This window comes from Argentina silus, assembly GCF_951799395.1.
Source record: "Argentina silus genome assembly, chromosome: 11".
NCBI lineage: Eukaryota > Metazoa > Chordata > Actinopteri > Argentiniformes > Argentinidae > Argentina > Argentina silus.
In genome coordinates, this window is record NC_139665.1 from 13,708,184 (window position 1) to 13,733,850 (window position 25,667).

Below are 25,667 nucleotides of genomic sequence, written 5' to 3' on the forward strand. Positions count from 1 at the left end.
TCAACAACTTCAATGTCAGAAACATCACCTACATCCTTGTCAGGAGAAACCTTCTCAACAAAGCCACACTCTGGGACTACAAAGGTTTCCACTATCGAGATGCAAGAGACAACTAGCACCACAGGCTCACAACCAACAACGATGTTGACAGGAAGCACAACCTACAACAATACAACTTCAGAACAACCTGCAACTCCGGTGACAGACTATCCCTCTACACAGACATTGTCAACAGACTCTTTACACTCACAGACACCAACATCAGGAATCCCTTCCTCAGCCTCTCCGGACTCTATGACATCTACATCTTTATCTAAGGAAACATTTCACACAACTTCACTTACTGAGACCACAGAGCGTTCCACCACTGGACCAGAACTTACAAATAGGTCCACAAGCTCACAGCCTACAAGCTTGTTGACTGAAATCACTGCCTCAAACACCACACCATCGGATCCAACAACAGCACAAACCTCCTCGTCTACGATGGGGTCTGTCACCTCGTATTTGTACCCAACAACAGTAAACATGAACACTGTCACTTCAGGATCATCCATCACTTCACTCACATTACCTCCAGATGAAACAACATCCGCACAAACTGGAGCATTGTATACTGACACCACACATTCAACACATGGTGCAACATCATCTTTCACCTCTCCATCTTTTACTGCAGGGACAATGACAAGTAGGTCATCAGAGACACAAGAAACCACCACAAATGGCATTTCAAAAGCCACAATGGTAGGAGAGACAATGTTTCCTGTTCTTACCACCCAATTGCCAACAGGGGGTACTATTTCATCCACTGCAACAGTCAATGCCAACGGAACCTCAACATCAACACCCACTTCCCAAGCATCGAGTGGAGTTGCTACTCCTACCCCATTTACCTCTGCTAGTTCTACAAAGGCAACTATGTCTACGCAAAGCATGCCTTACACAGGTTCTTTACGATCTAGTATGTCAACAAACGTGACTCTTGATATATCCACAACCACCCACTCAAAGTCTTTGGAAAGCATTGGAACTCAGACATCTACAGATTCTCCGTCTGAAAATGGAACCATGACAATTTCACAAACAGTGATGCCTGACAGACCAACAACAAATTCACCAATTGAAACATTATCAACAGCATCAGTCTATACAACCACTTCTCCAGAAACGACTGAATCTACATCAACATTGCATGATTCAAAATCTACATCAGTGACAGAGAAGACTACCAATTATGTATCAAAGATCACAAGTGAAGCAGCACCCAGCCAGACTTCAAGGGGAAGCACTGTCTCATCAACTGTAATAACTGTAAGCCTTATTACCAATGCATCCTCACAAACTACAGGCTCACCAACCAATCCCACCACTCAAAGACCAACTTCATCATTGTCAAGTGGTGCTACAGTCATGACAGCAGTAGGGACAACCACAGCCGTAGTAACAATGTCCACTTCCTCTTACACCTCACAAGAACAAACAAACACTTTGGTGACAACAACAGCCAAACCCACTGGAGGATGTGGTAAGATTCTATGCAATTACAAACCGTTTTTTTCCTACCAAATGTTGGACATATTGTAGAATCATCAATCTGAATTAATACTACATTTTATTGAAATGTATTAAATATTATAGTTCATGTACTGCATTTTTTTAAATTGATTTAATCAACTTAATTTGATGTCATTTGTTTTCAGTGGCAGGTGCTTTGGTGAATGCCATCAGGTTGGAGAATGTCACCAGTAGGTTTATCAGTGTGAGTTGGACTGGTACTGAACTTGATCAACAGATACAATACAAGGTGACCCTGGTGTCTGATGCAAACTCAGTGTCTGATGAGACTTCAGACACCAAAGCTGGTTTCTCTGGCCTTATTCCTGGGACCAAATACACAGTGATTATTGAATATATATGCGGCATCATCAAGAAAAATATTTCAAGAGACATAGTCACTGGTATGTGAATTCTTTTTTAAATGGTTTGTATCTCAAAATTCACTGTGCATGTGCTTTTTTACAACACAGGAAAAAGTAATTTGTTTGACCTTTTATGAAATCTCTCTCTATTATATGGATATTTCTCATTTTTGTTTTACCTGTCCATTCCAAAAGCTGCAAAGGTCTATGAATCATCCACACGGATTCCAGGCGTTGAGTTTGTTCCTGATTATGAAAATCAATTCAGCAAACCTTACAAAGACCTTGTGGCTAACTTTATCATGGAGGTAAATGTTAACTACGTATTGGTGTCATTACTTTTTCATATTAAGTAACATAATGTATAACCTCATCTAAGTCTGTTAAATTGAGATATTATATTATTTTTTTTTAGGTTGAAAATAATCTTCCAGAAAACTATCAGGACATTATCAGGGCAAAAGAAATGGTGGTGGTTGTGACACGTATTCGCAGAGGAAGTGTGATTGTTGACTTTGATATTGTGACTGCTGTGGAGGTCAAGCTGTCACTAGCTGATATGCAGAACAGTTTCATCAAAGCCTTGAATATGTCTGGACTTGGAGTGGATCTGAGCAGCACTTATATCAAAGGTTTTTGACAAAAACAACTCCGCCCAGCTACAGTATATGCAATTATCTCCTCAATGCAATCCCTTGATTTTAGCTGTTGAACATTTCAAGTGGTCGTCATATTCACATGACGTGTTTTTATTGCCTTTTAATACCTTTATCTATTACTCTATTGCAGAGGCAGACATCTGCCAAAGAGGAGATCACATATGCTCACAGAATGGTAACTGTATCAGAGAGGGTCCATCATACACATGTCAATGTAAAGCAGACTTCTACGATGAAAACCCAACAGTCCCAGGCACTGACTGCAAGAGTAAGAAAACAACTTTATATTGGTAGTGTACTGCATACAAAGACATTTCGGCCACATACTGTAGGCCCCATACAAGAGGAACTATCAGTGGAGGAACTAACCGTAATTAGCCTAAATAGCCTGTAACAGACGTGTAAGCACATCCAATTACGCAGTACTTACCACTATTGTGCTTACCCTTTGGTATTGACAAAAAAAACAGATTAACAATAGTATTGGTAAGTACCATGTAACTGGCTGTGCTTACATCGCTAGCTCAAGGTCATTAACCTGCAATAATGCCTACAGTATTGCATAGATGCACCATTAGGCCTACATGCTGATGATGTTTCAATAAAGTCATGTATGTTGTGGATTTTTCTTAATGTATTCCTGTATTATTTGTGTTGATGATGTTGACTTGTTTCTAACCAATTACTATCCTCCAAACAGTCACTGAAAAAAAACTATTTTGATCTGTGCTCTGTAGGAGTTTCCCCACTGCCAACTGACACAGGAAGAGGCTGGAGGATAGCGGTCATCATCCTGGGAGTACTGCTGGGTGTCACTGTGCTGGTCATTGTTGTGGTGGTAATAGTTATCACCACCAGGAGAGCAAGCAGCAGACGGGCCTCATACAACGTCTATTACCCAGAACATAACAGACAGGTGGTGAGCGACAACTTACCAGGATGTTACAATACTTATCAGGAAGTTTAGGTCAGGTTGCAATTAGGCCTCATCTCTCAGGAAAACAGGAATGGTTATCTTCCATCTTAGACGGTATTGTATGAAGTAAGCGTTTTGGCGTTTGACTTGTGATCTGAACTGTTACTTTGTAAACAATTTGAGTGCACTTTATCAATCTATATGTCTTCTATGTCAGTGGTTTGTAATAAAAAGAAGAAAACAGGGCTAGTATAGTAGGCTCAATAATTCTCCTTTTGTAACTAAGCAATGTTGAGTGCCATCGCATAATTGCATTTAGGTGTTAATACTTGTATTATCAACATGCTGAAATATATGCTTTTAATTCAAATAATGTGATAGTGCCACTGAATTTATCTAACATTGTGCGGAAAATATACTGTTAACTACAGGTTCCCTTTGTATATGTTTTTGTAAGACACAGGTTTCCCACAGTAATTCAGTATGCTTCATTCAGTATTGAAAAGTGCTGGTGATGTGAGGAGGACATAACAGTACTGTAATGTACCACTAGAGGTCGACATTGCCTCAGAATTTAGTATAGTACCAGCACAGAGATAGGAGGAGCCAGAGGGTTCACTAGGCATCCATTTATATGTGCAGTCTGGGGAAAAATAAGGACTGGGCCTATTTTCAATGCTGGTAAACAATAGGAGGGCTGTGAACATTCACTTGTTTACTAATCTGCACGTTGCCGTTATTGATTTGAGCTAAACGTGTCCACGGTCTTATGGTATTTTACCGACCGGAGCATGTTAGCCCGCCAATAGGCAAAAAACTACTTTATTTAAGGAGTGACTGCTACACATGGCGGTCTGACGAGATCCTCTGTCCTCGTGAATAATTGCTGATAGTCATGAATAAAAATATTTGTGACACAATTTTAATTATCTTTCCACATACATGGTCTTCGTTGTCCAGCTACTTTCATAAATGTATATTACGAAACATTAAACCTATCACTGACTGGCAAACTTACGCTCCACGCATACAGTGGCTAGGTTGCTAGTTTCCGGGGTGGACAACAGTCGGATTGCGAGCCACTCAACTATCTTATAATTACACAAAATCCTTGACTAGTGAGAGTGCAAATGCAATGTAATCAAACAAGTACATGTTGCACTGCTTTGAATATCCCCCTCCCTGAAGCACGTTTAATCCCCTCATTAAAAGTTCCACGAGGCAATCTTGCCTCATTATTCTCCACTAGGCAGGTGTTCTGCCGTTACAGATCAGAATTCAAAGCAAATTGATTGGCTTTACTGTGTATGAATGGGTTTCATGTCTCCACCGCACTGACTCTAGTCTCTCCTCAATGAAATAGCTTTAATATGTGTGCATGTGTGAGTCATTCTATTCGTTGAATTCACCTTTTTGTAATACATCAGGTAAGAGTTGACTGTTCATGTCAGCGACAAAACCAACGGTATGGGTAAGAGTAGATAGTCACTTAGGCTTACAGTGGATCTGACATTACTGTAATGTAGATGTTTCAATCATAAACGTCACCTTTATTCTTGTACTGTGCGGCAAGCTCAGTGCATGTGGATGCAGTTTGCCAGACAAGCTTTCCAGAGAGGGAGGGGACACTACATTAGGCTGCTCCACTGCCATCTTATCCAGCATTCAATATTTCATACAGCTCTCCAAACATAGTGCCCTATAACAACTGAATTATTCAACAGTTGCTTATGTCAGGACGACTGGATCACAGACAAATGAATGACCGACTGCGCTCAAGCCTTCATTGGAAAGGCTTGATAACAATCAATTATTGTTTCAATTTTCCAGCTGCCATTGTCTGCACCCTTTTGTTTATGGGCTCAACGTTATTGGTTGACTTCCTGTTTAAGGGACCATTATGTGCAGAAGAATTATTTCCTCTTCAAGTTTTTCTGCCCCTCATTTAATGATAGGTTGAAGTGTGACCCTGATTTTACAAATAGTAATGCAGCGTGATTGAAGCTTGACATTAACAGGCTTGTACGAATAGATAACTGTAATTCACCATATACTACAGCTCTTTTTCCTGTGATACCACCCAATGAGAACTAACTAAGCAGCCAAACCATCTTCACTGGACCTTACATAATTCTCCTGAATATTTAATAGCAACTAAAATAAAACATTTATATCGCCAAGAGGCAGTTTTGGTTTTAGATTTGGCAAGCTGTGACACTGTAACACAATGCAAGTTGTGTGATTAGAGACTCAGAGATCAGGACTGCCTTCATATCCCCACTCACATACTTTCTGCACACAGTTCAGAACTGTATACAGGTTGGCGTTTCGAGGCGGCAGGGATGAATTTAGGTCAGCACTAGACTCTACTTACAGTAGAGAGCGGATGTTGTATCAATAATTCGATCAAATAAGGCTCAAACACGGACATTCTGCTTCATCATTTTTTTTAATCAGATCATTCAGAGCAAGCTGAGAATACAAGCACACAATCACAACACATCTGCAGTACATGACATCATATTGTCGTCATTTCACTCGGTTTGAGAGTACAGATTGTTCTCAAACTGTCAGCATATAGATGAGAGAGGTATAGCACCGGGTGTGGGTGGTGTGGCTCAGCACGTCCGATGCTGTAGCTGCGCCAGGCAGAGGCTAGGAGCCAACAGGCTGCAGAGGTCAAACACCAGAGGGCTCTCCCCCTCACACACAGACACACACACACACACACACGCGCGCGCAAACACACACACACGCAAACACACACAGGCTGGAAACACCTTGGTCGAAAAAGTAGCACAAACACTTTCAAGTACTTAGAGTGTTTGCTTGAGTTTTTTTGCATGTTTGGCACTGTTCCATTGCGCCAGGCAAACTTAACCAAACACAGTTGAGCATTTGAAATTTTTCTGAATACTTTTTGAACTCAGGTTTGACTGGAAGTGAACACAGACGGGCAGCATCCTCAGGGTGGTGGGGTACATACTGTACAACGGACAGGGAGAGACACACATACAGCTGCGCATGAGCAAGGAGGACTGCCGCTGTCACATAGTACATGGTGCACAGCCATAGAAAGGCGGGGCGAGGTGCCCCATGACCAGCACTCACCCTTGTTGTGAATAGCTATGGAATCAATGGTTCCATACAGGCAGCTGGAAGGCCCAAAAAAGCTGTTTTGATCTTCACGTGTATCTCATCCCACTCCTGATCCGACTACACCTAACTGCTGAGTCCATTGAAAGTGTAGGTGATTGAGTAAATACAATAAGTTCTCCTATTTCCTATGTCATACATACAGTATGCTACTTTTTAACATTATACATGTTTTGCACATCAATAGCATCACAGCATAGTGATGGACAAAATGGGGGAAATATAGTCAAAGAGAGGTGTATTATCATACGGACAGCAGTTTTCATACTGCATCAAAAAACTGGAAAGTGAATATTGTGGTTCAGACATTGAAGATGCCTGTTGTTGGTGAAGGCAGAACGGCAAAGCTGTTGGGTTGATATAATTCCTACAATAGCCACTAGACTAGGTGGTATCTGCTGTATGCTTGTGTTGTGAGAGTTTGTTTGTGTTGACTGTTATAGTATAACATTAGACTATCACTACACATACAGCATTCTGGGAATGATTTGCCCCTTAGAATGTGTCATGAATGCCCTAAATTACAAGCTAGAATGTGACCGTGAGAGTTGGCTTCTAGAATGCCACTATACGACTGAAAAAATAGGGCCTTGCATGCAAGCTGTAGCAATTACGTATATTACAGTTCAGCTGGTTTCTTAGCAACCGAATTGATGAAACTGGATACCCTCGAAAGGGCGGAGGCATTGTAACCAGGAAATGCTACAGTAATTAAGACTTCAGATCGACCGAGACCACATATTCAATGTAGTCTGTGAGACCAAAGAGAAGAACCATAGACGAAATCTATCATCATTATGATAGGAGGCAAAACTATGTTCAGTCATCTGATGTCTGCTATAAAATCAGGGACATTTCTAACAAAAAAGAAGAACCAAATATCCTTACATTCAGTACGTGTGTTTGAATGGCTCAGTGTCTTTTCAGCATGAAGAGATCTGATAAATGCAACAAAATGATGTGGAAATGATGTACTCAACAATAGTTAACAGATAGTTAACAGATAAAAAGCTAGTAGACTTGCACAAAGATGAACAAAAAAATGTTAAAAAGGGATAGACCAAATGGATGATAGTCCTCTAATTTGTATGCAGCTTTTAATTCCTAAAATAAAGAAGTACTGAGATATGCTTTTTTGTTTGTTATTTTCTTTTACTTATTTGCCTCAGCCAGTCTATTGCTGATCTCTTTGCTCTTCTTCGTGATGCCTCCTTCTGGCTTGGAATCTGGGGTGCTCGTTGAGGATTTTTTCTTCGCTGATTGGGATCCAGCAATCTGCTTCTCTTTCGCCTTTTTCACAATTTTGCTTGTTGCCGTTGGTGTCTTTTTTGGCTTGGATCGAGACGCAGACTTGTCAACCTACAGGGGCAGAGAGGAGGCCGAAACCTGTGGGTCAGCTGCTCCGCTACAGAGGTGCTCAGTCAGTGTCACAGTTTTATTGAATATGAATATTTCATAGGGCTCATGAATTTCAAAATGGTGAACACCCTGACACTGATATTGTACGTTTCCTGGACTTCATTCTGAGCATGCAATACATACTGTACCTTCCTGTTACTAGCAATAAACAAAAACAAATAGGCAAATGTCACCATGTTTTTGGTAATATTTGCAATGCGTGGTTAGTGCAATGAACATAAAAGTTAACCTTTATGTGCTTAGTACTGATTTTCTGCTTGAAAACACATGTCCTGGTTGCACAATAAACTACGAACTTGAGTCTGGGTTAGTACATGAACAACTACCTTAATTTATGCAATGTTTTCCTTTATTCCTGGGAGGATGGTACTTTGTTGGTCATATTCAACTAATCGTTCTTTACACTGTAAGAACTGACAAAGGATTCCTCCTTTGTATAAAGTGCCACTGCTGACATTTATCAAATTAAAGAATTCAAAATGTCATGCAAACTATCATGGTCATGATTAAAGGTTAGAAAATGGCTATTTTGACCTGTCTTGGTGCTATCAATCCTTCCGTTATGCTTAAATGATCACATCCACATAAATACACTATAACACATGACATTCTTAAAGATGTTAACATCCATTACAGTTGCCTTTAGTTGTTTACTCTGACCTATGCTACTCTCTCTCTCTCTCTAGTTCCTTCAATTCATCTATCCATCCATCCATCCATCCCCCATTTATCCTGCCATCTATCAATTCACCAGGTATTCCTGGAGACCTAGAGCGAGACCTGCACTCAGAATAATAATAACAATATCGGGCCATGCTGCTAAGCAGCAAGTACAACTCATTCTCTCCTGAAATATGTTTTTAAATACTATCCCTAACCCTAGTCTTCACCTCACTCCTAAACCTATGCTTAAATGTATGCCTAAACTCGAAATTAAAGGGATGGTTCACTATTTTGACACTTAGATCATTATTATTAATCTATTAATATCATTATTAGATATGTATATCTTATGTTACTGATCGATTCAGATGTTTTTTTGGCCTACGAGCTCAACTCAACGTTTTCACTTTGCTGCATGGCCATATAGTGGAGACCCTTATAGCTTTGCAGAAGGATTGAATCTGGCCGCCCAGTGGACAACCAACTTGACCCTGGTCTTGGTCACGGTGCAGTCTACAGAGTGAGTTCATTATCTGAGGTCAACCTCCATGCCTTCCAGAAGAAATAGACAACACACCTGACTACAGCAGACCTAGAATAGAGCTGCTCTCAGTCTCTGAACAGTCCTACAAAAATGAGAGAGGGAGGGGCCACATCAACACACAGCATGCAGACATATGAGTGTTGCCTACAGCTGAGAAAGATGCATGTTTGAGAACGGAGATCAATCATTTGTCTTAACAAGAAGAACTGTGCTATAGAACCGAAATTGAATTACATTTTGGGCTTTTGATGGTTTATATCCGGTTGTGTAACATATACAAACATTACAAGCTGTCAGTGATTAGGCCCACAGAAAAGGCTAGGTTTGTGTTTCATAAAATGAACTCTCAAAGTTTCACTATTTAGTTTATTGCTACTAACTAGCAGTAGCACAGACAAAAATGTATTTGGCTGTAAACCAAACTCAATTTAGATCTCTATTATTATTGCACCAACATTTAAACATTATCATATTGCTTGAAAAATAACACAAATTGGCATCTCAGTAATTTTGCATTGGAGATCCCCTAATTAAACAAATATATGAAGAACATCAAAACCAATAAAACTTTTAAAACTAGGTTGATCCTTTGTGTTATAGGTTCAGCTAGTATGTGTGTAACACATTACTTTTGTATAGTACAGTAGCACTCTAATATTCTCAAGTATTCTCTTAGATAAAAAAAGGTTATACCTAGAACCAAAATGGGTTACTTGACTTGTCCTTGTAGGAGAACCCTTAGTAGAACCCTTACTGGTGCCACATAGAACCCTTTTTGGGTGCCATGTACAGTAGAACCCTCTCTGTGGAAAGTGTTCTACAGTACATGGACCCAAAAAAGCTTCCTCAAAAGGGGTCTTCAACAGGGCCAAGCCGACACACCGGAGAGTCATACCAGTCTATAAGAGCTCTGTGTTGATGCTATGTGTTCAGGTAGACTCACCTTGCTAGGCTCCTTGTTGCCTGGTTCATTGTACAGGCTGCGGATCCTCCTGCGCTCCACCAGCTTGTTGTCGTTGGGCTGCACCTTGGCCTGTTCCCCCTTGAAGTTGGCGCTGTAGCTGGTCTCCAGACTAGCCTTGTCCTTATCCTCCACGAGGGATTTGTACTGAGACTGGGCCTTGATGGCCTTCACTGGTTTCACATCCTTGTACGCCTTGAACTCATTCCTGGAAAAACATTTAATTGAATTAGCAAACCCATCGCTCGCTTCATTACCGGCAGCATATGCCATTTAGAAGACGACACTCTTATCCAAATCGAATTATAGTACAGTGACCGGACATAATTGATATGGTCCCGGCCCAAAAACAAAATGCACCGTAGTGACTCATCAGAATTCCCAGCGTTCCCAGAGTGGACATGACTCCTTAGTCCCTTCCCTCCCATTAGCTAAGTGCAATGTGTACAGGGCTGTGCATGCTTTCATATCCAGATGGCAACTACCGTACAAAGCACCTACACATTTTACACAGAACCACGATGACCTTGCAGCCAAAAACAGGGCGAGACATATGAAGGAAAAAACCCTGTTGCAAAGGCTATGTTAGGATATAAACTGGTTTTATTTCACACTTGTAGGCTACTGCACGTACAGTATATTCCAGTATGATGCAAACCTCTGGCAGTTTACAAAACAGACACTGAATTGCAATGCAGCACACAGTTAAAACCTGATCACATCATTAAAACACGACTGCAATGACATGATTAGCGGGCTAGGCCAGGAACAGTGGTTGAATGAGAACCGTTTTACTGCCTTCAACCTGACATGTACCACTGTATTGATCTGGTAATACTATAGGGGAGAATAAAGCAGGGGACAATCAATACTGCAGCAGTTATCTATGACAATATCAGTCTGATTGTCAAGATCACATGAGACTGAAATGGAAGAACATGCACTCCCATGAGACTGAAATGAGAGAACATACACTATCAAATATCTCTTGCAAAAACACAACTATCTATCAATCTAGCAATAAAGCTAATAAGTAACAGTCTGTGATTGGACAGATTGTGGGCTTCCTCCAAAGAAAAGAACAGTGGATCAATAGGTTTAAAGTGGTAGTTCACTCAAAAATCCAATCTGTGATCAACCACATACTTTCACTCCAGTCAACACACCAAGACTTGGTGTACAACTGGAGTGAGGTTATTGGGTTGATCACATAAATGTGAACTATCCCTTAAATTATCCATGTACTATACATAATTGCACATATCAATTATAGCCAATCAATGTGTCCTTGAATATTGTGCACTCAACAGACCAGACCATCAGTTCATTGTGGCCTACAGTAGGACTTACTATACATTTTGGACTGCACATTTTAATTTACAGACACAATCGACACACATTTCAAATACTATATAGGTAGGCCTAGGCCTATGCGACCTAATTAAGCAACCCAGACATTATAATACAATAACTAGTGCGACTGTCCTCACTCAGATACTCACCTGTAGGAGCTGCCAGTTGAGACGACCTGTTTTATCTGTCTGTTCAGCGCATCTGCTGCTGCCCTTCCGTTCCCCTCCACAGTGACATCTGCCGGTGGCTGTTCTTCCATTTTGACGCTCACTTTCCTCTCCACAGTTTTGTCTTTCTTCACTGGTTTCTTTTTCCGGTCTTTGGATTCTTTCTCTTGCACTTTTTCCTCTATTTCACTCTTCTCCACCCCGCTCTCGGCCTGCTCTGTGGTCGCATGCTCGATCTTTGTCGCCACGCTCCCGTCCTGTGCACCGGTGGATGTGGGGCTGGGTTTGGGGATCCACGGGTGGTCTCCCTTTTTCGGGATGGGCCATTGCTTGTAATCCTTCTGGTACTGGGTTTTGTTGTTGAAAGGGGTCGCTGAGGGGTGATACTCATTCTTGGGTTTGCAGCTGGGCTCAGGGCGTACTTTCCAAGCCTTGAAGTCCTGGCGCATCACGGACGCGCAAGAGACATCTTTGCCTGATGCGGCACCCGTCGCGGGCGGTGCCTTGGCCGCCGCCTCCTGTTCACTGTGAGAAGGCTGGGTTTCTATGGTGATCGGGCTCGTCCTCTTCTGCTTAGATTGAGGCTGAGGATGGAGGTGCTGCACCTCGGCCACATCCGAATATTTCGTGAAAACCAAAGGCACGGCGATGTCCGCTTTGTCTAACTCACTCCAGAAGCGGTTAATGCAGCAAGCCCGTGTGATGCACGGCCAAGCCATGATCAATGATGGAGATGTAAAGAATCAGCGCACGGAAAAGCTAAATTAAAAGCAGATGCTGTAGCCTGTTATCAAGTGCTGAATGGACGTCCTACTCACGAATCGGATATGGGGAAATGATGCTCCCTGCGCCCACTCAAATTCTGTCCAGTCAGGGAAATGTGCGTCTATCTCTCTCTCTCTCTCTCTGTTTTTTTTTTCCTCCAGAAATCTTAGGATGTTTAAATGCAAGAAATTTAGTAACAAAGAAATTCAGCAACGTTCTAAGTACTAGGCGAGTTGATACTCAGCTGATATCATTGAAGTTTAAATCTATTGGATTTGCTGTGTGGACCACATTGCACTCCGTCTGGATTCGCTTGCTGGTTGCGCATCAGAGCGACCCCACCCCGCTATGTTTCAGAATCCCCGGAAGATGCCCGGGGTCTGTACGGTGAACTGTCACCTGCGTCCGTCACCGTCTAGGCAGCAAAGAGGGAGGAGACGCCTCTTGGTTAACCCTTTGCTGCCCCATGGATGATGTACAGATACGGAAGACCACAGCATCGGCACATGATATATAGCCTATAGATGCTTATGGTTGCAATAGGCTAAGTACAGTGCAGGGCAGCTTCTATGTGTGACCAATTGCCCCATTAAAATAGTGTTTCATTTTTAATGAATATGAAGTACAGGCCCAGTGAAGAAGGCTATTGCTGAGTCACTGGATAGATAACTATAAAGTGAGGTCAATACATTGAAGGGTACACTTTACATTAAGTAGACCTACCTGTGTAGTAACTCTAACTAGCAACATTGTAGCAACATAATTATTACAAATTACATTAGTAAATGCTTTGTAACTGCAAAGTAACGGAGTTGAACGCTTTGTGATATGACTATACTTTTGTGATGTGAGAACACAAACTGCCCAACTCCATACGATGCAACTGTCAAATTACTATGTAACAAAATGTGAATGTTGATAGGTTAATTACAGTGTTATGGTATGAGAGCAACATACATGTAAGTGTTTAGGCACATGCTTTACTTGTGGTTAATACACACATGTAGGTGTAGAATGTTTATGGGAAATGAAGACTAGCCTATTTTAGATTATGTAATTTAGGGACTGATTGTTATTTATGATGGAGGGAATATAAAATACAAACATTTACGACTCCCTTCTTAGCCAAATATTTTTTCGCATAGCCCTCCCGAACGCTTGAAAAAAATCCATTGACCCTCCGCCTACAAAAACATATTATTAAAACATGGTAATGACTGAAACATGTCATACAAGTAGATAGCAGAGCACCCAACTCCTAGGACTAGACGAGCTATTATAGTGGCAAGTCCTGTCTCCTGCTGATCAAGAATACGCACACAGAGAGATAAACGCCGACCCAGTACCAATGGCATTAAACAGGCTAAAATGTTTAGTTTTTTAAATAAATCTAACTTTGTTGGGTCAGAGCGTAAATTAGGAGACACCAGAACGTAAAGTGAGCGCGAGAGAGGGGTTGTTAAATTGCAAATTGCATAACCTTCTGTATAAAAACACTCTACTAACCCTCCCTCCAACTGAAATTGACAACGCAAGACCCAAAAACGGTACCTCCATCATAAATACTACGATTAGTCCCTTAGTGAGAAGGTTGATGCATGCAAAGGCCACACATGTTTGCTTTGTGTGTTAGTGTGTATGCCTCAGTGAATAATAAACAATAGTAAATAATAATAAATAAATAAATATAAATAGTAATAAATAAATAGTAATCATTTACAAGATAAAGTATTAGATGTAGAGATACTGTGGGATATCCTGCAACATCTAAGTAGATACAGTCGTATGCTACAAGCAATAGGGCAAACTTGTGCATATTCTAAACATTTACTCAAATGGGCCGATAATAACACACACGTTTTTGCATACAATATGTGCGCAAAATGATTTGCTCACAACGGTTACTTTCTGATTGTTTTAAACGGTGTCAATGAATCTCAACCCATTTGTATTTAACGTATAGACGACCGCTGAAGTACAGTATGGGGGATCACTTTTTAATTTTCAGTGCTTTCATTGTTTCGATTTTGGTATCGTAGAGTTGGGGTCAGGGTTAAAGGTTTCCTTTATCGAGCAAAAATGTAAAAAAACAAACAAAAAAAACAACAACAACCTCAAAGTGCTGTAAGGAAAGTTTTTCAGAATACTTTTCCAAACCTGTTAAGTTGTTTGTATGGGTTTAGTTTTAAGATTACCCATTGGCTGAATTGCTTAGCCACTCAACAAATTATGTAAATGGTATTATCAAATCTTAACTTCAAATGCCCACATTCTGTTAGTTAGTCGATAATTATCATGTGTATATAATTCTCTCACAATGCATGATTGAAAGCCTATTGAGCTTATAACCAACAACAAACCCCCCCCCCCCCCACAACTTTTTGTTGTCCGCCTCAGCTTTAGTTGAATCATTAGCCTACTCACTGCACTGGGTAATGTCATTGTAGACAACAATAAAGTGTAATTATAAGTAAAAAGTGAATAAATGTGAATAAACTTTGAGATATTAGAAGAAAAAAAAAGAGTAAGCTCTCCTGAAAATGACTAAGCTCTCCTGGCTAGTAGTTACTGTCGCTGCAGTGTCAGGTTTATCTCTAGCTAACGTTGGGTAGTTCTGGCTGTGTGAACAACTTATAGTGAGTAATGCTTTGTAAACTAGCAGGGAAAGAGTAGGCTACTTAAAATGTTTTGGTTAATTCAATATATCCACACAGTCACCGGAGCATTTAAAAGCTGTTTTAAACCCCCCAAAAACAGCCTCATGTCCAGTTGACTCCTACACCCTTGGACTTGTGACGTACTTGTGAGCAGAACAGAGCAGATAATCAAACAAGGAGAAGGTTCAGACCACCCCATCACAAGTAAAGAGATGGGGGATGAGATGAAGACACACTTTGTCACACAGACAGCACCCCTCATACACTCTTGCCCCTCCCATTAGAGGCATAAAACAGTCAGGTCATTGCGGGTCATGGTTGAGATACAAAGTATCACTGCCAATGACTGCTAACATTTTTGGGTTTCTATGTCCTGTATCTTAGTTGTGAAGACAATACTCGTGGCATACTCCGGTGTCCTATGAGGTAAGATCCTTTTCTGTAGTATTTTATGTCTTCACTTTTAGCACTAATTCCCCCCAATCTTTGTACTATATCATCACAAAACATTTTCTTTAGAAAGGAGAATACGAGAAAATGTTTGGTGCACGGACTATGGGGTTTTCTGCTGCTCTCTTCAGTGTCCCCATGCCCCTGTAAACGTTTCAACCTCTTTGCACTTTTGTTGCTGTTCACTGCTGCAAATGCAATCCAAATAGTGTATGGATGGAACAAACTAATTTAATTTGATTGTGTGCTTGAATTTGTTGTACAATACTTAGCCTATTGCATCTATAAGCATCTATAGGCTACATCATGTGCGTAGGATTTGAGTGGATTTGGATGCCAATGTCCAATACTAAAGATTAAGGCAGGACAAACCAAGCCTTCCCCCCTTCCTTTCAAGCCCAGCCAAAACCAGGCCATTGTGAGCTGATTCAGAGGAAGGGTGGGGTAGATTACTGAATTAAGTGTCATTTGACTCTGTAACTGATTAATGATGGTCTGACTGGCTAAACCTGACAACACTGATAGTTGATATGTAGGTATGAAACAAAACAGGAACGGGCAGTTATTTCTCCCATTCTTCACAATCATGTACTGTGAGTATTGTCACTGTCTCCCATAGGCCTGATTGGCCATGAGGCCTGTTCTTTGTCTTTGACAGGGAGACATTTGATGGCATTTGCCAACCTAACAGGCTCTAGAGTGGCAATTTGATGATCATAAGGGATGGCATTTAAAAAAAAAACATCCTAATGTGATGTTCCTTCATGTCATCCACTGGGTTTTGATATTGATATTCATGGAACATTTGTGGATATTATGTGTATTGTCTGTACTGTGCTGTGTCCCTTTTGTATTGTTGTATCTGTATTGAACTGCATTTATTTACATTTACATTTATGGCATTTAGCAGACGCCTTTATCCAAAGCGACTTACAACAACTGTACTGCTACAGTTTTTGTTTTATCTTTGCATCTAACAGCAAGACAAATTCCTAGCAACTATTGTTGAGTGGTAATAAAGTTGGTGTTGTCTAGGCATTGGCTCTGTCACCCTGTCGGCCGTGCAGTGCCTGCCTTCGGTGCGCGGGGCCCGGTGCCCCCGGCTGGAGAAGCAGGTCCAGGTCCTCTCTGTCATGCAGTTCATCCTCTGCTTCCTCATCATGGGTGAGTGACCATCAACCATCAACAATCACAGAGGACAGAGGAATTCAAATGGTCAAAACTGGCGTAAATGTTTATGGCCTATACAGCTGTTGGAGTTTTATTAGAATCTGTCTGAATGCTTACCTGATCCATGTGTCCCCTGTGCTCCGTGTTGGAGAAGGCCCGGCGTGCTTTGTGGTGATGCTGTACCTGCTGTGGACTGACTATTGGTGGGCTACAGCCTCATATGCCACCTGGCTCTTCTACGACTGGAACACACACAAACAAGGCAAGCGCAACAGGACCTTTCTGTACATTTCTCAGAGAGTACAACTGGAGTATGTCATTGGTCAATGTTTAGACTTTCAGCAGCTATTTGTGGATGATGAATGGTTTGTGTTGACTCCTAGCTGGGCGAAGGTCCTCGTGGGTGAGGAACTGGGCAGTGTGGAACTATTACAGAGACTATTTCCCTATCAATGTGAGTGTTGACTTTGCACCTCTCTACAGTCATACTCAGTAAGCTACATTTCTAAATCACAGAGTCAGTGTAGGTGTCTCCACAAACAAACAGACAAACATTTTTTCATATTTCAATCACAAATTAACTGCGGTGACAGAAATTAAAGTCAATATCTGTCATTTAGTCTAATCAAGAATTACATCTGAATCCTTGGTCTAATGTGATGTTGAGTCTCACAGAATATTGCTATTTCAGCTCATCAAGACTCACGACTTGCTTCCCAGTCGGAACTATATCTTTGGCTACCACCCACACGGGATCTTCTGTTTTGGAGCGTTCTGTAACTTTGCCACAGAGGCAAATGGCTTTTCAGCCAAGTTTCCTGGACTAACACCATTCATTGGCACACTGGCCGGTAACTTCCGCATGCCGGTAGTCAGAGAGTACTTGATGGCTGCAGGTGAGGATACTCGTCTCTGAGCTTATCATCTCTGTATGCACATTGAATGAATATGAATAACATTCAAATATTTCAATATTTAGAACATTTTCATTAAATTTATTTGTATGTAGATATTGAAAATATAAATACAAATATGACAAATGTTTCCTTCATCAATGCATGTATTTTTTCTCATTTAAAGTTATACCAGCCATGATTAAGTAGTTCTGGTCCATGCTTTGCCTCTCAGGGATCTGTCCTGTGAATCGCAAGACTCTTGAGTTCATTCTGTCGCGAAATGGGACGGGGAATGCAGTGGTTATCACCGTCGGAGGGGCGGCTGAGTCTCTGGACTGCACTCCTGGAGTTCATCGCATCACCCTGAGGAACCGCAAGGGCTTTGTCAAACTGGCACTACGACAGGGGTGAATGAGCCTCTATGGTGCATCACAACTAACAACCCACACCCTGGACATATACACATTCAACTGTGTAGTATTTCTGTATTGAGAAAAAAATGTCCAACTATGTTGATACGTACAAACTAGACGCTGCGTCAGTAAGGCGCTTTGAACAGACTTCGACAACGTCTATTTGGAGTTGGGACGAGAACTAAGGCTGTTGTGTTGTGTTGTCTTGTACTGCTTTACCTTGTGCTGTGTTGTGATATTGTTGTGATGTTGTTATTATATTGTTGTCATCATGTCACATTGCCTCTTCAGGGCTGACCTTGTCCCTGTGTACTCGTTTGGGGAGAATGAAGTGTACAAGCAGCTGATCTTGGAAGAGGGCTCGTGGTGGCGACTGATCCAGAAGAGGCTCCAGAAGGTGCTGGGCTTCGCCCCCTGTGTGTTCCAAGGGCGGGGCCTCTTCTCTCCATACACCTGGGGCCTAGTCCCCTTTTCTCGACCCATCACCTCAGTTGGTAAGCTTACCTTACTCAAGGTAAGTTAACTTCTTAAGCTGGGCGGGCCCAATTACGGGCCCAATCTCTGCTTTCATTTGATATGTTTAGATGTCTGATCAGTTAGTCATAACACAGTAAACTGCATAGCGCTGTATATCACTGGAAAGGTGAGACTGTTAGCTTGCTAATGCTGCTTTAAGGGGTTTCCAAAAGTGTGGAAATAAAGCTCCATAGACAGGCATGTACGTCTGGAGAACGCCCAACCGAGTGGAAAATGTGTATCTTCTCTAGATCAGTGGCACTGTGACTGCCATACAGGGATGTAGTTGTGGTAGGGATAACAAAGCTATTTGTTGTGTAACATGTGTAAACGCTGTGCGTATACCCTCCAACACATCCCTGCTGCCATAACACATTTCAAATGATTCAACCTTTCAGTTGGAGAGCCCATGGAGATCCCCAAGATAAGTGAGCCCAGCCAGGAAGTTGTGGATCAGTACCATAACATGTACATGGCCGCCCTCAGGCAGCTCTTTGACAAACACAAGACCCGCTTTGGACTGACAGAGGATGACAGCCTGGTGATTCATTGAGGACAGAGTGTCCAGACGATCTCACACCACTCATCTCTCGCTGCAGAGAAACGTTGGACACAATGACCAACGCTGTGACTGTCAGCACTTCCTCACAGGTCAAAGGTCAGACAGACTGAAAGCTCATTTTAAACGGACAACTTTAACTGCTTTATGAAGCCTTCATAACCCCCTTTATAAGGCTTACATAGATGCTTCGTAAATGATTCATAAGCCGATGTTATGCTACATGAAGGTTGGCAAAAGGGTTATACCAGGACATGTAATAACACCCCTAATATAGCATGAATGTGGTTATGAATGACTTCTATGTAGGCATCTATGTTGGCTTTATGATTGGTTTATGAATGTGTCTTCCTTCTTGAGTTGTAATTCGTGGGACTGAAAAGCAATAGACAGACATGTCCATGCCTGTTACATATTTGCATGAGGGGAGGGTTGGGGGTCATATTTAGCTCAAATTATGGTGCCTAACAAAGATAGAGAATATGTATCACGAATCCATTGTTTTTTGTTTCTAATCATAACGGTGTACAATGATGATGAGCTCTTTTAGGGCCGTTTGAAGGGAGGACGCTGCAATGTCAAATCACTGCTTTGTTGCAAGGTTGGCAAAATGGCCCATTGTGTCACTTTAACCAGTCACCAGTGTGGCCACAAGGAGGCGTATTTACCCTTCACTACTTCCATCAAGTCAAGCCTTTTGTTCAGTATTGTCTGATAAGGCATGCAATAACATGTATCATTTGTTTGGGTTTCCTGACTGAACTGTACTGTTCTGTTTGTATATATGTTAATGTAGAGACACTATACTATATGCAAAATGAAAATATGCCATCTTGTCTGCTAATTCTTTTCACCTAAAATAATCTTTGTTCAGCTGGTCAAGATGTACACCATATTATCATATATGAAGCTGTGTACTCACATTCAGAAGCTATGTACTCATATTCATGCTAAGATAAATATGCTTGTCCAAATAAAGATTTGACATTGGCCAGTAACTTTACTGTACTGGAGGGCATGGAACACATTTCAGGCACAATCTGGGATTTATTCTATTGAATGGTCATTTCAATTCATGATATACCCATTGATTCTTGAAGAATATTATTATTATAAATGCCTAATGAGCATAGTACAACTGTCTCACTTAATCATAGTCCAAAATAGGATATAACCCAATAGTTTGTTATACTGTATCGTTTGTAAATAAATAAATAAACAGTCCTTTTTGAATGACTGTTAAACAGCTGCACAAATCCCAGAGTGTGCCAGCGTATCGGTACAGAACCATGGCAAAACAAAGGAATACTTTGTTAAAATAGCTGTAATGGTCCAAGGACATCATTCTAGCAACATTGTCTCAAAGTGCTGGAAGGAAAGTTTCTCAGAACACTTTTCCAAGCCTGTTAAGTTGTTTGTATGGATTTTGTCCTATGATTATCCATTGGCTGAACAAATTAGGCCTCTCCAAAATGTGAAAGGTATGATCAAATCATAATTTCAAATGCCCTCATTCTCTTAGTTAGTCGATAATTATCACGCACACGTCATCCTCACGCAATGCCTGATTGACATAGCCTATTCATCTTATAAACAACAACAACACAATGCCTGATTGACATAGCCTATTCATCTTATAAACAACAACAACACAATGCCAAAATGCAGCACAGAACAGTTAGGATTTTTTGCAAGAGCGCAGGAGACTGGGTGGACAGGGGAAAAAACATGTCCCCCCCCACCCAATTTAAGAAGCAGTCAACATTGTCCCTCAGGCAACTCTGACAAACACAAGACCCGCTTTGGACTGACGGAGGATGACAGCCTGGTGATTCATTGAGGACAGAGTGTCCAGACGATCTCACACCACTCATCTCTCGCTGCAGAGAAACATTGGACACAATGACCAACGCTGTCACTGGCAGCACTTCCTCACAGGTCAAAGGTCAGACAGACTGAAAACTCATTTTAAATGAATGACTAACCCTAACCCTAAAGGCTTTATGAAGCCTTCATAACCCCCTTACCTAGATGCTTCATGAATCATTTCTAAGCTGATGTTATGCTATATAAATGTTGGCAAAATGGTTATACCAAGTACTGTAATAATACCCCATATATACTGTATTAGGAATGTGCTTATAAATGACTCCTATGTAGACATCTACAGTATGTTGGCTTTGTGAAAGGTTTATGAAGGGTTTATGAATGCGTATTTAACGGTCCAGCATGTAGTTGTGAGCGTTGCTGCCCCTGCTGTCCACGCTGACAAGGTGCTTCGTATGCTATGTTTTCTAATAGCGCCAAACATAGGGAGGGAGGACATTGCGACGTCAAGTAAGTGGTCCTCTGTGGCTCAGTTGGTAGAGCATGGTGCTAAGAATGCTTAGGATGGGGGTTCGATTCCCGCTGGGACCATATATACTGAAAAATGTATGCACTCACTGCAATGTGAGTCACTTTGGATGTCAGCTAAATGGCATATATTATAAATCACTGCTTTGCTAAAATGACCCATTGTGTCACTTTAACCAGTCACCAGTGTGGCCACAAGGAGGCGTATTTACCCTTCACTACTTCCATCTAGTCAAGCCTTTTGTTCAGTATTATCTGATAAGGCATGCAATAACATGTATCATTTGTTTGAGTTTCCTGACTGAACTATGCTGTTCTGTTTGCATACATGTTAATAGCAGCCAAATATCAACATTTTTATGTCAGTGTTGTGTAAAACTTCATTTGGATAGTCCCAAATAAATGATTTGTTGATGTTCAGTAAATGTTCAATTACCTGTCCACAATATTTCAACGAACTATCCATTAACCCTAGCCCTAACCTTAACACTTACCCTCAGCCTAAACTTAACCCAACACCTAACCCTAGCAAACTGTTGATTATCACAGAGTTGCAGTTGATAGTTTGTTGATAGTTTGAGCAAATGTAGATCATCTTTAGGGGACGATCCAAATAAGTGTTGCAGCGCTTATGTTTGTTTATTTGTGTGTCTCCAGTCTGTCTCCAGTGACGTTCTACTTAACAACGTATTATACTGACAGAAAGACTGTTTTTACTGTAATTGGTTTGTAATTGGGGCTCGATTTTGATTCACTCAGTTCAAGAAGTGAATTGAAAAGGCTCATGGGAAACCCAAAACAAATGTGAAAAACATCACATGCAAGTAAGAATGTCACTGAGCAGAGGGGGGTGGGGGGGTCAACTGTCTCATGGCTGAGGGTAGAAGTTCAACAATCTGTGGCCTGACGGTAGGAGATATTCTGGAACCTGTTGCTCCGGGTCTGAATGCTTCTGAGGGAGGGAGGGAGAACAGGGTGTGACTGGGATGGCTGTTGTCGTTGATGATCTTCCCGGCCTTCCTCTTACATGAAATGCTTTTGAGGAATGAAGGAAGGCCAAGAAGCAGTGAATCCATGAGAACAAGGCCACCACTCTCTCAGCCTAAAAATAGTTAAAGCCATGGAAGGGGAAGGAGAACTGGAGTGTGTGTTCTTCGGGGAGGAGTGTCAGTGTGTGTGTGTGTGTGTGTGTGTGTGTGTGTGTGTGTGTGTGTGTGTGTGTGTGTGTGTGTCAGTGTGTTTGGGCGTGTGTGTGTGTGTGTGGTGTGACTTTCAGTAAGACAGGTGTGTGGCGTTCCTAGATCACGCCCAAGATGACAGTCCAAAGGTCAGTCCCAGACAGTTGCAAGACTCCAGGTAATTAAGCAAGCACATGGAATTTCTGAGGGGGCGAAACTATAGCAAAAAAGAAAACAATACCTTCAACTCAGGTACCTGGCTTTCATTCAGTTAGTGGCTGGCTCACACTCATATCAAACTGACCGACAAGTGGCAACTTCAGATTAGCGTCCAGTGTCCAGCCTTAAACAATTAAATTAGCATTGTTATGAGAGGCAGGAGGAGTAACAAGTGGATCTTGAAGTTTCAGATTAATCTTGAAGTTTCAGATTAATCTTAAAGTTTCAGATTAATTAAAATTATTGGGGCACAAAACTAAGGGGGCATTGCCCGCTCAATCCCCCTTGTGGTACCAGGCCCGGGTGGGTCTTTCTCCAGACAGTTACAATCAACATTGAAGTGGAATGGGTAGAATGGAAATAGTTCAGTTGGTGTACGCAGAAAACTAAGACATGGACCGAGTTCTGAGATATGCCACATTTGGGAACGCATAGAATGAATAAAGACGGTTGTGAATGTTCTGATTTGGAATTCACCTCCTAGAGAGCATTGGCAGTCTAACATCAATTAGCCTGAGGACCCTTGTAGTGAAAACTAAAAAGCAGAATTTCTTCAAACACTCCATACTCCATACATGGCTGCTTGTCCACATACTTGACATGGGACCTTGCTGGTAATGTTTGTTCTACTGAATATGATTGTACAGTATGTACACATGGACAGAGAAGTGAGTCCAGGTAAAGACAGTTAATAATGGATCAGACACCAGCAGGTTTCATTTGACTGGAAACCATGACAGCAGGGTTAATGTTTGCACTGTCTACCCCACTCTGCAGGTGCGTGCCTCTCTACTACCCAGTAATCCACAGGACATTGAACGTACTCTATCTAACCATAATGCTTACAACAGACCCTACAAGGCCACTGATAACAGCTGTGACTACCAATGGTCTTAACTGGTGTCAGGAACCTAGACTTCATGTTAGGATTATCAGCCCAAATCTTACAAAACATTGTTGCGTTGTGGGTGGTGAGGGTGCACACACAAACGAATGATGATGTTCCTGCTAGGATCATATATACTGACAAATGTATGCACTCACTGCAATGTAAGTCGCTTTGGATAAAAACATCAGCTAAATGGCATATATCAGTGGTTCCCAAACTTTTAACAGTCATGTACCCCCTGTCGGTTATTTTGTATCCTAATTGATATTCTATTAACATTATCCCTTACATATTAGACGTTGTGATATTATTATTCTGTTGGATAGGGTGCGTGCATTTATTTTTGGTACTGAGACTGCAGTCAGCTATTCAACAGGACTGTTTGGGAAGGTAAATCACAGATTTATTTCACGTATCCCCTAGATCGATCCCCACCTTGACAATAGTGGGCATATTTGATGTGCAGATGTAAAAATGGTAGGAGACGAACAGAGATGTTTTCGTGTTGCTCCCATTTCATGGCCGCTAAGCCATCGTAATGATTGCTTGCTTGTTTACCTCTCACTAATTTCGCTGTATTTTACACACTAGTGTCATATCTGTGCCCTTGAGGCACTTAACCCCTAACTGCTCCAGCGGTGCCGAATATGGCTGCCTCTGTCCCCCCTTGGCGGTGTGGTGTGTGTGTGTGTTGTCTCAGGAGGGGTGTGCATGTGTCAAATTCCTACAATTTTCTAGGAAAACCTGTACACATGTTGTCATTTGTGACCACAGAGCTTGACAAAAGTGACTTATTCCCTGGAATTATTAACTCCTGATGAATTCAGGGTACACTTGACCAACTATATTTTGAAACACTCCGGCATAGAACACACACACACGCACACGCAGGCACGCACACACGCACACGGATGGGTGCATGTCAAATTGTGACTAAATCTAGAGGACCATGCCCTGGTAAAATGGTCTCTCTCAGACAGATATTTCCTACAAGCTCCCTCCCCACAACAAAACCTCAACTACTCCCTTTCACAACCCCATACAAATCTTCCACTGTCCACTATAAACCACCCTCTCTCTCTCTCTCTCTCTCTCTCCTATAAACTTCTTTAGGGCACATATTCCCTTGTTCCCTTCATTTGCAGATGGTGGTGATGTCAGGTGGCTGTGTGTGTGTGTGTGTGTGTGTGTGTGTGTGTGTGTGTGTGTGTGTGTGTGTGTGTGTGTGTGTGTGTGGTGTGGGTGTGTGCGTGCGTGTGCGCATGTGTGTGGAAGGGCACATCCTCCCCTCGGAGGGACTGAGAGAACCGAGAGAGAAAGAGAGAGAGCAGGGGAAGCGGAGAGAGAAAGAGAGAGAGCAGGGGAAGCGGCAGCTCTCAAGTGACTGGGTAAGAGAATTTAGCCAGAACATGAACTTGACTCTAAACTGGCCTTCTAGGGAGAAATCACCTGTACTACCGATAGTTTAGTTTGTAACATGCTCTTGTAAAGTGTGGATTTCCTATGCACTTTAAACCTTCAGTGGTATTTCAACTGTTTCTTGTCCACTTACCTTTGAGCTCGACAGTAAATTCCTTAAGATCTTGTGCTGAAAAAAGTCCCGATTGTGTGCTGAACAATAGGCATTGTTATCTTTTTAGCTCATGTATGTCAGTGTCAAAGAGTATTAGTAGCGTTGTGTCATACAGTTGTAGAGAGACGTTATTCATCAGCCGTATTTCATACACAGACACAAGACACTTACAAACCCCAATAAGACTCACATATACACATATTGAGTGACATACACACATGCTAGTAAACATGAAAGCAAGTAAGTGCATGTGTAAAAGACCAAACT

The 25,667-nt window shown here is 41.6% G+C and overlaps 4 protein-coding genes across 4 annotated transcripts in view; 3 read left to right on the plus strand and 1 right to left on the minus strand.

Annotated features, from left to right (window-relative positions):
- The first annotated feature begins 575 nt into the window (after positions 1 to 575).
- Positions 576 to 4,658, plus strand: LOC310812617 (uncharacterized protein). Its single transcript, XM_083681245.1, has 6 exons — positions 576 to 1,528; positions 1,704 to 1,961; positions 2,118 to 2,230; positions 2,338 to 2,554; positions 2,712 to 2,849; positions 3,319 to 4,658. The coding sequence occupies exons 1-6, from the start codon at positions 685 to 687 to the stop codon at positions 3,546 to 3,548; spliced, it is 1,800 nt and encodes a 599-aa protein (XP_083537371.1). The 5' UTR covers positions 576 to 684; the 3' UTR covers positions 3,549 to 4,658.
- Positions 4,659 to 7,805: 3,147 nt separating this feature from the next.
- LOC310812042 (microtubule-associated protein 6 homolog) lies at positions 7,806 to 12,479 on the minus strand (the record flags this gene model as incomplete). Its single annotated transcript, XM_083680439.1, has 3 exons — positions 7,806 to 8,012; positions 10,223 to 10,448; positions 11,743 to 12,479. The coding sequence occupies 3 exons, from the start codon at positions 12,477 to 12,479 to the stop codon at positions 7,806 to 7,808; spliced, it is 1,170 nt and encodes a 389-aa protein (XP_083536565.1).
- A 3,739-nt stretch (positions 12,480 to 16,218) lies between these two features.
- Positions 16,219 to 19,180, plus strand: LOC310812559 (diacylglycerol O-acyltransferase 2-like; the record flags this gene model as incomplete). Its single annotated transcript, XM_083681182.1, has 8 exons — positions 16,219 to 16,225; positions 16,668 to 16,796; positions 16,957 to 17,064; positions 17,186 to 17,256; positions 17,494 to 17,698; positions 17,931 to 18,105; positions 18,403 to 18,605; positions 19,026 to 19,180. The coding sequence occupies 8 exons, from the start codon at positions 16,219 to 16,221 to the stop codon at positions 19,178 to 19,180; spliced, it is 1,053 nt and encodes a 350-aa protein (XP_083537308.1).
- Positions 19,181 to 25,174: 5,994 nt separating this feature from the next.
- Positions 25,175 to 25,667, plus strand: part of cracdlb (cracd like b) — a 10,995-nt gene continuing 10,502 nt past the window's right edge. Inside the window, exon 1 of the mRNA XM_083681183.1 lies at positions 25,175 to 25,215. The gene's annotated coding sequence lies outside the window, so the exon portion shown is untranslated. The remainder of the gene's footprint in view (positions 25,216 to 25,667) is intronic.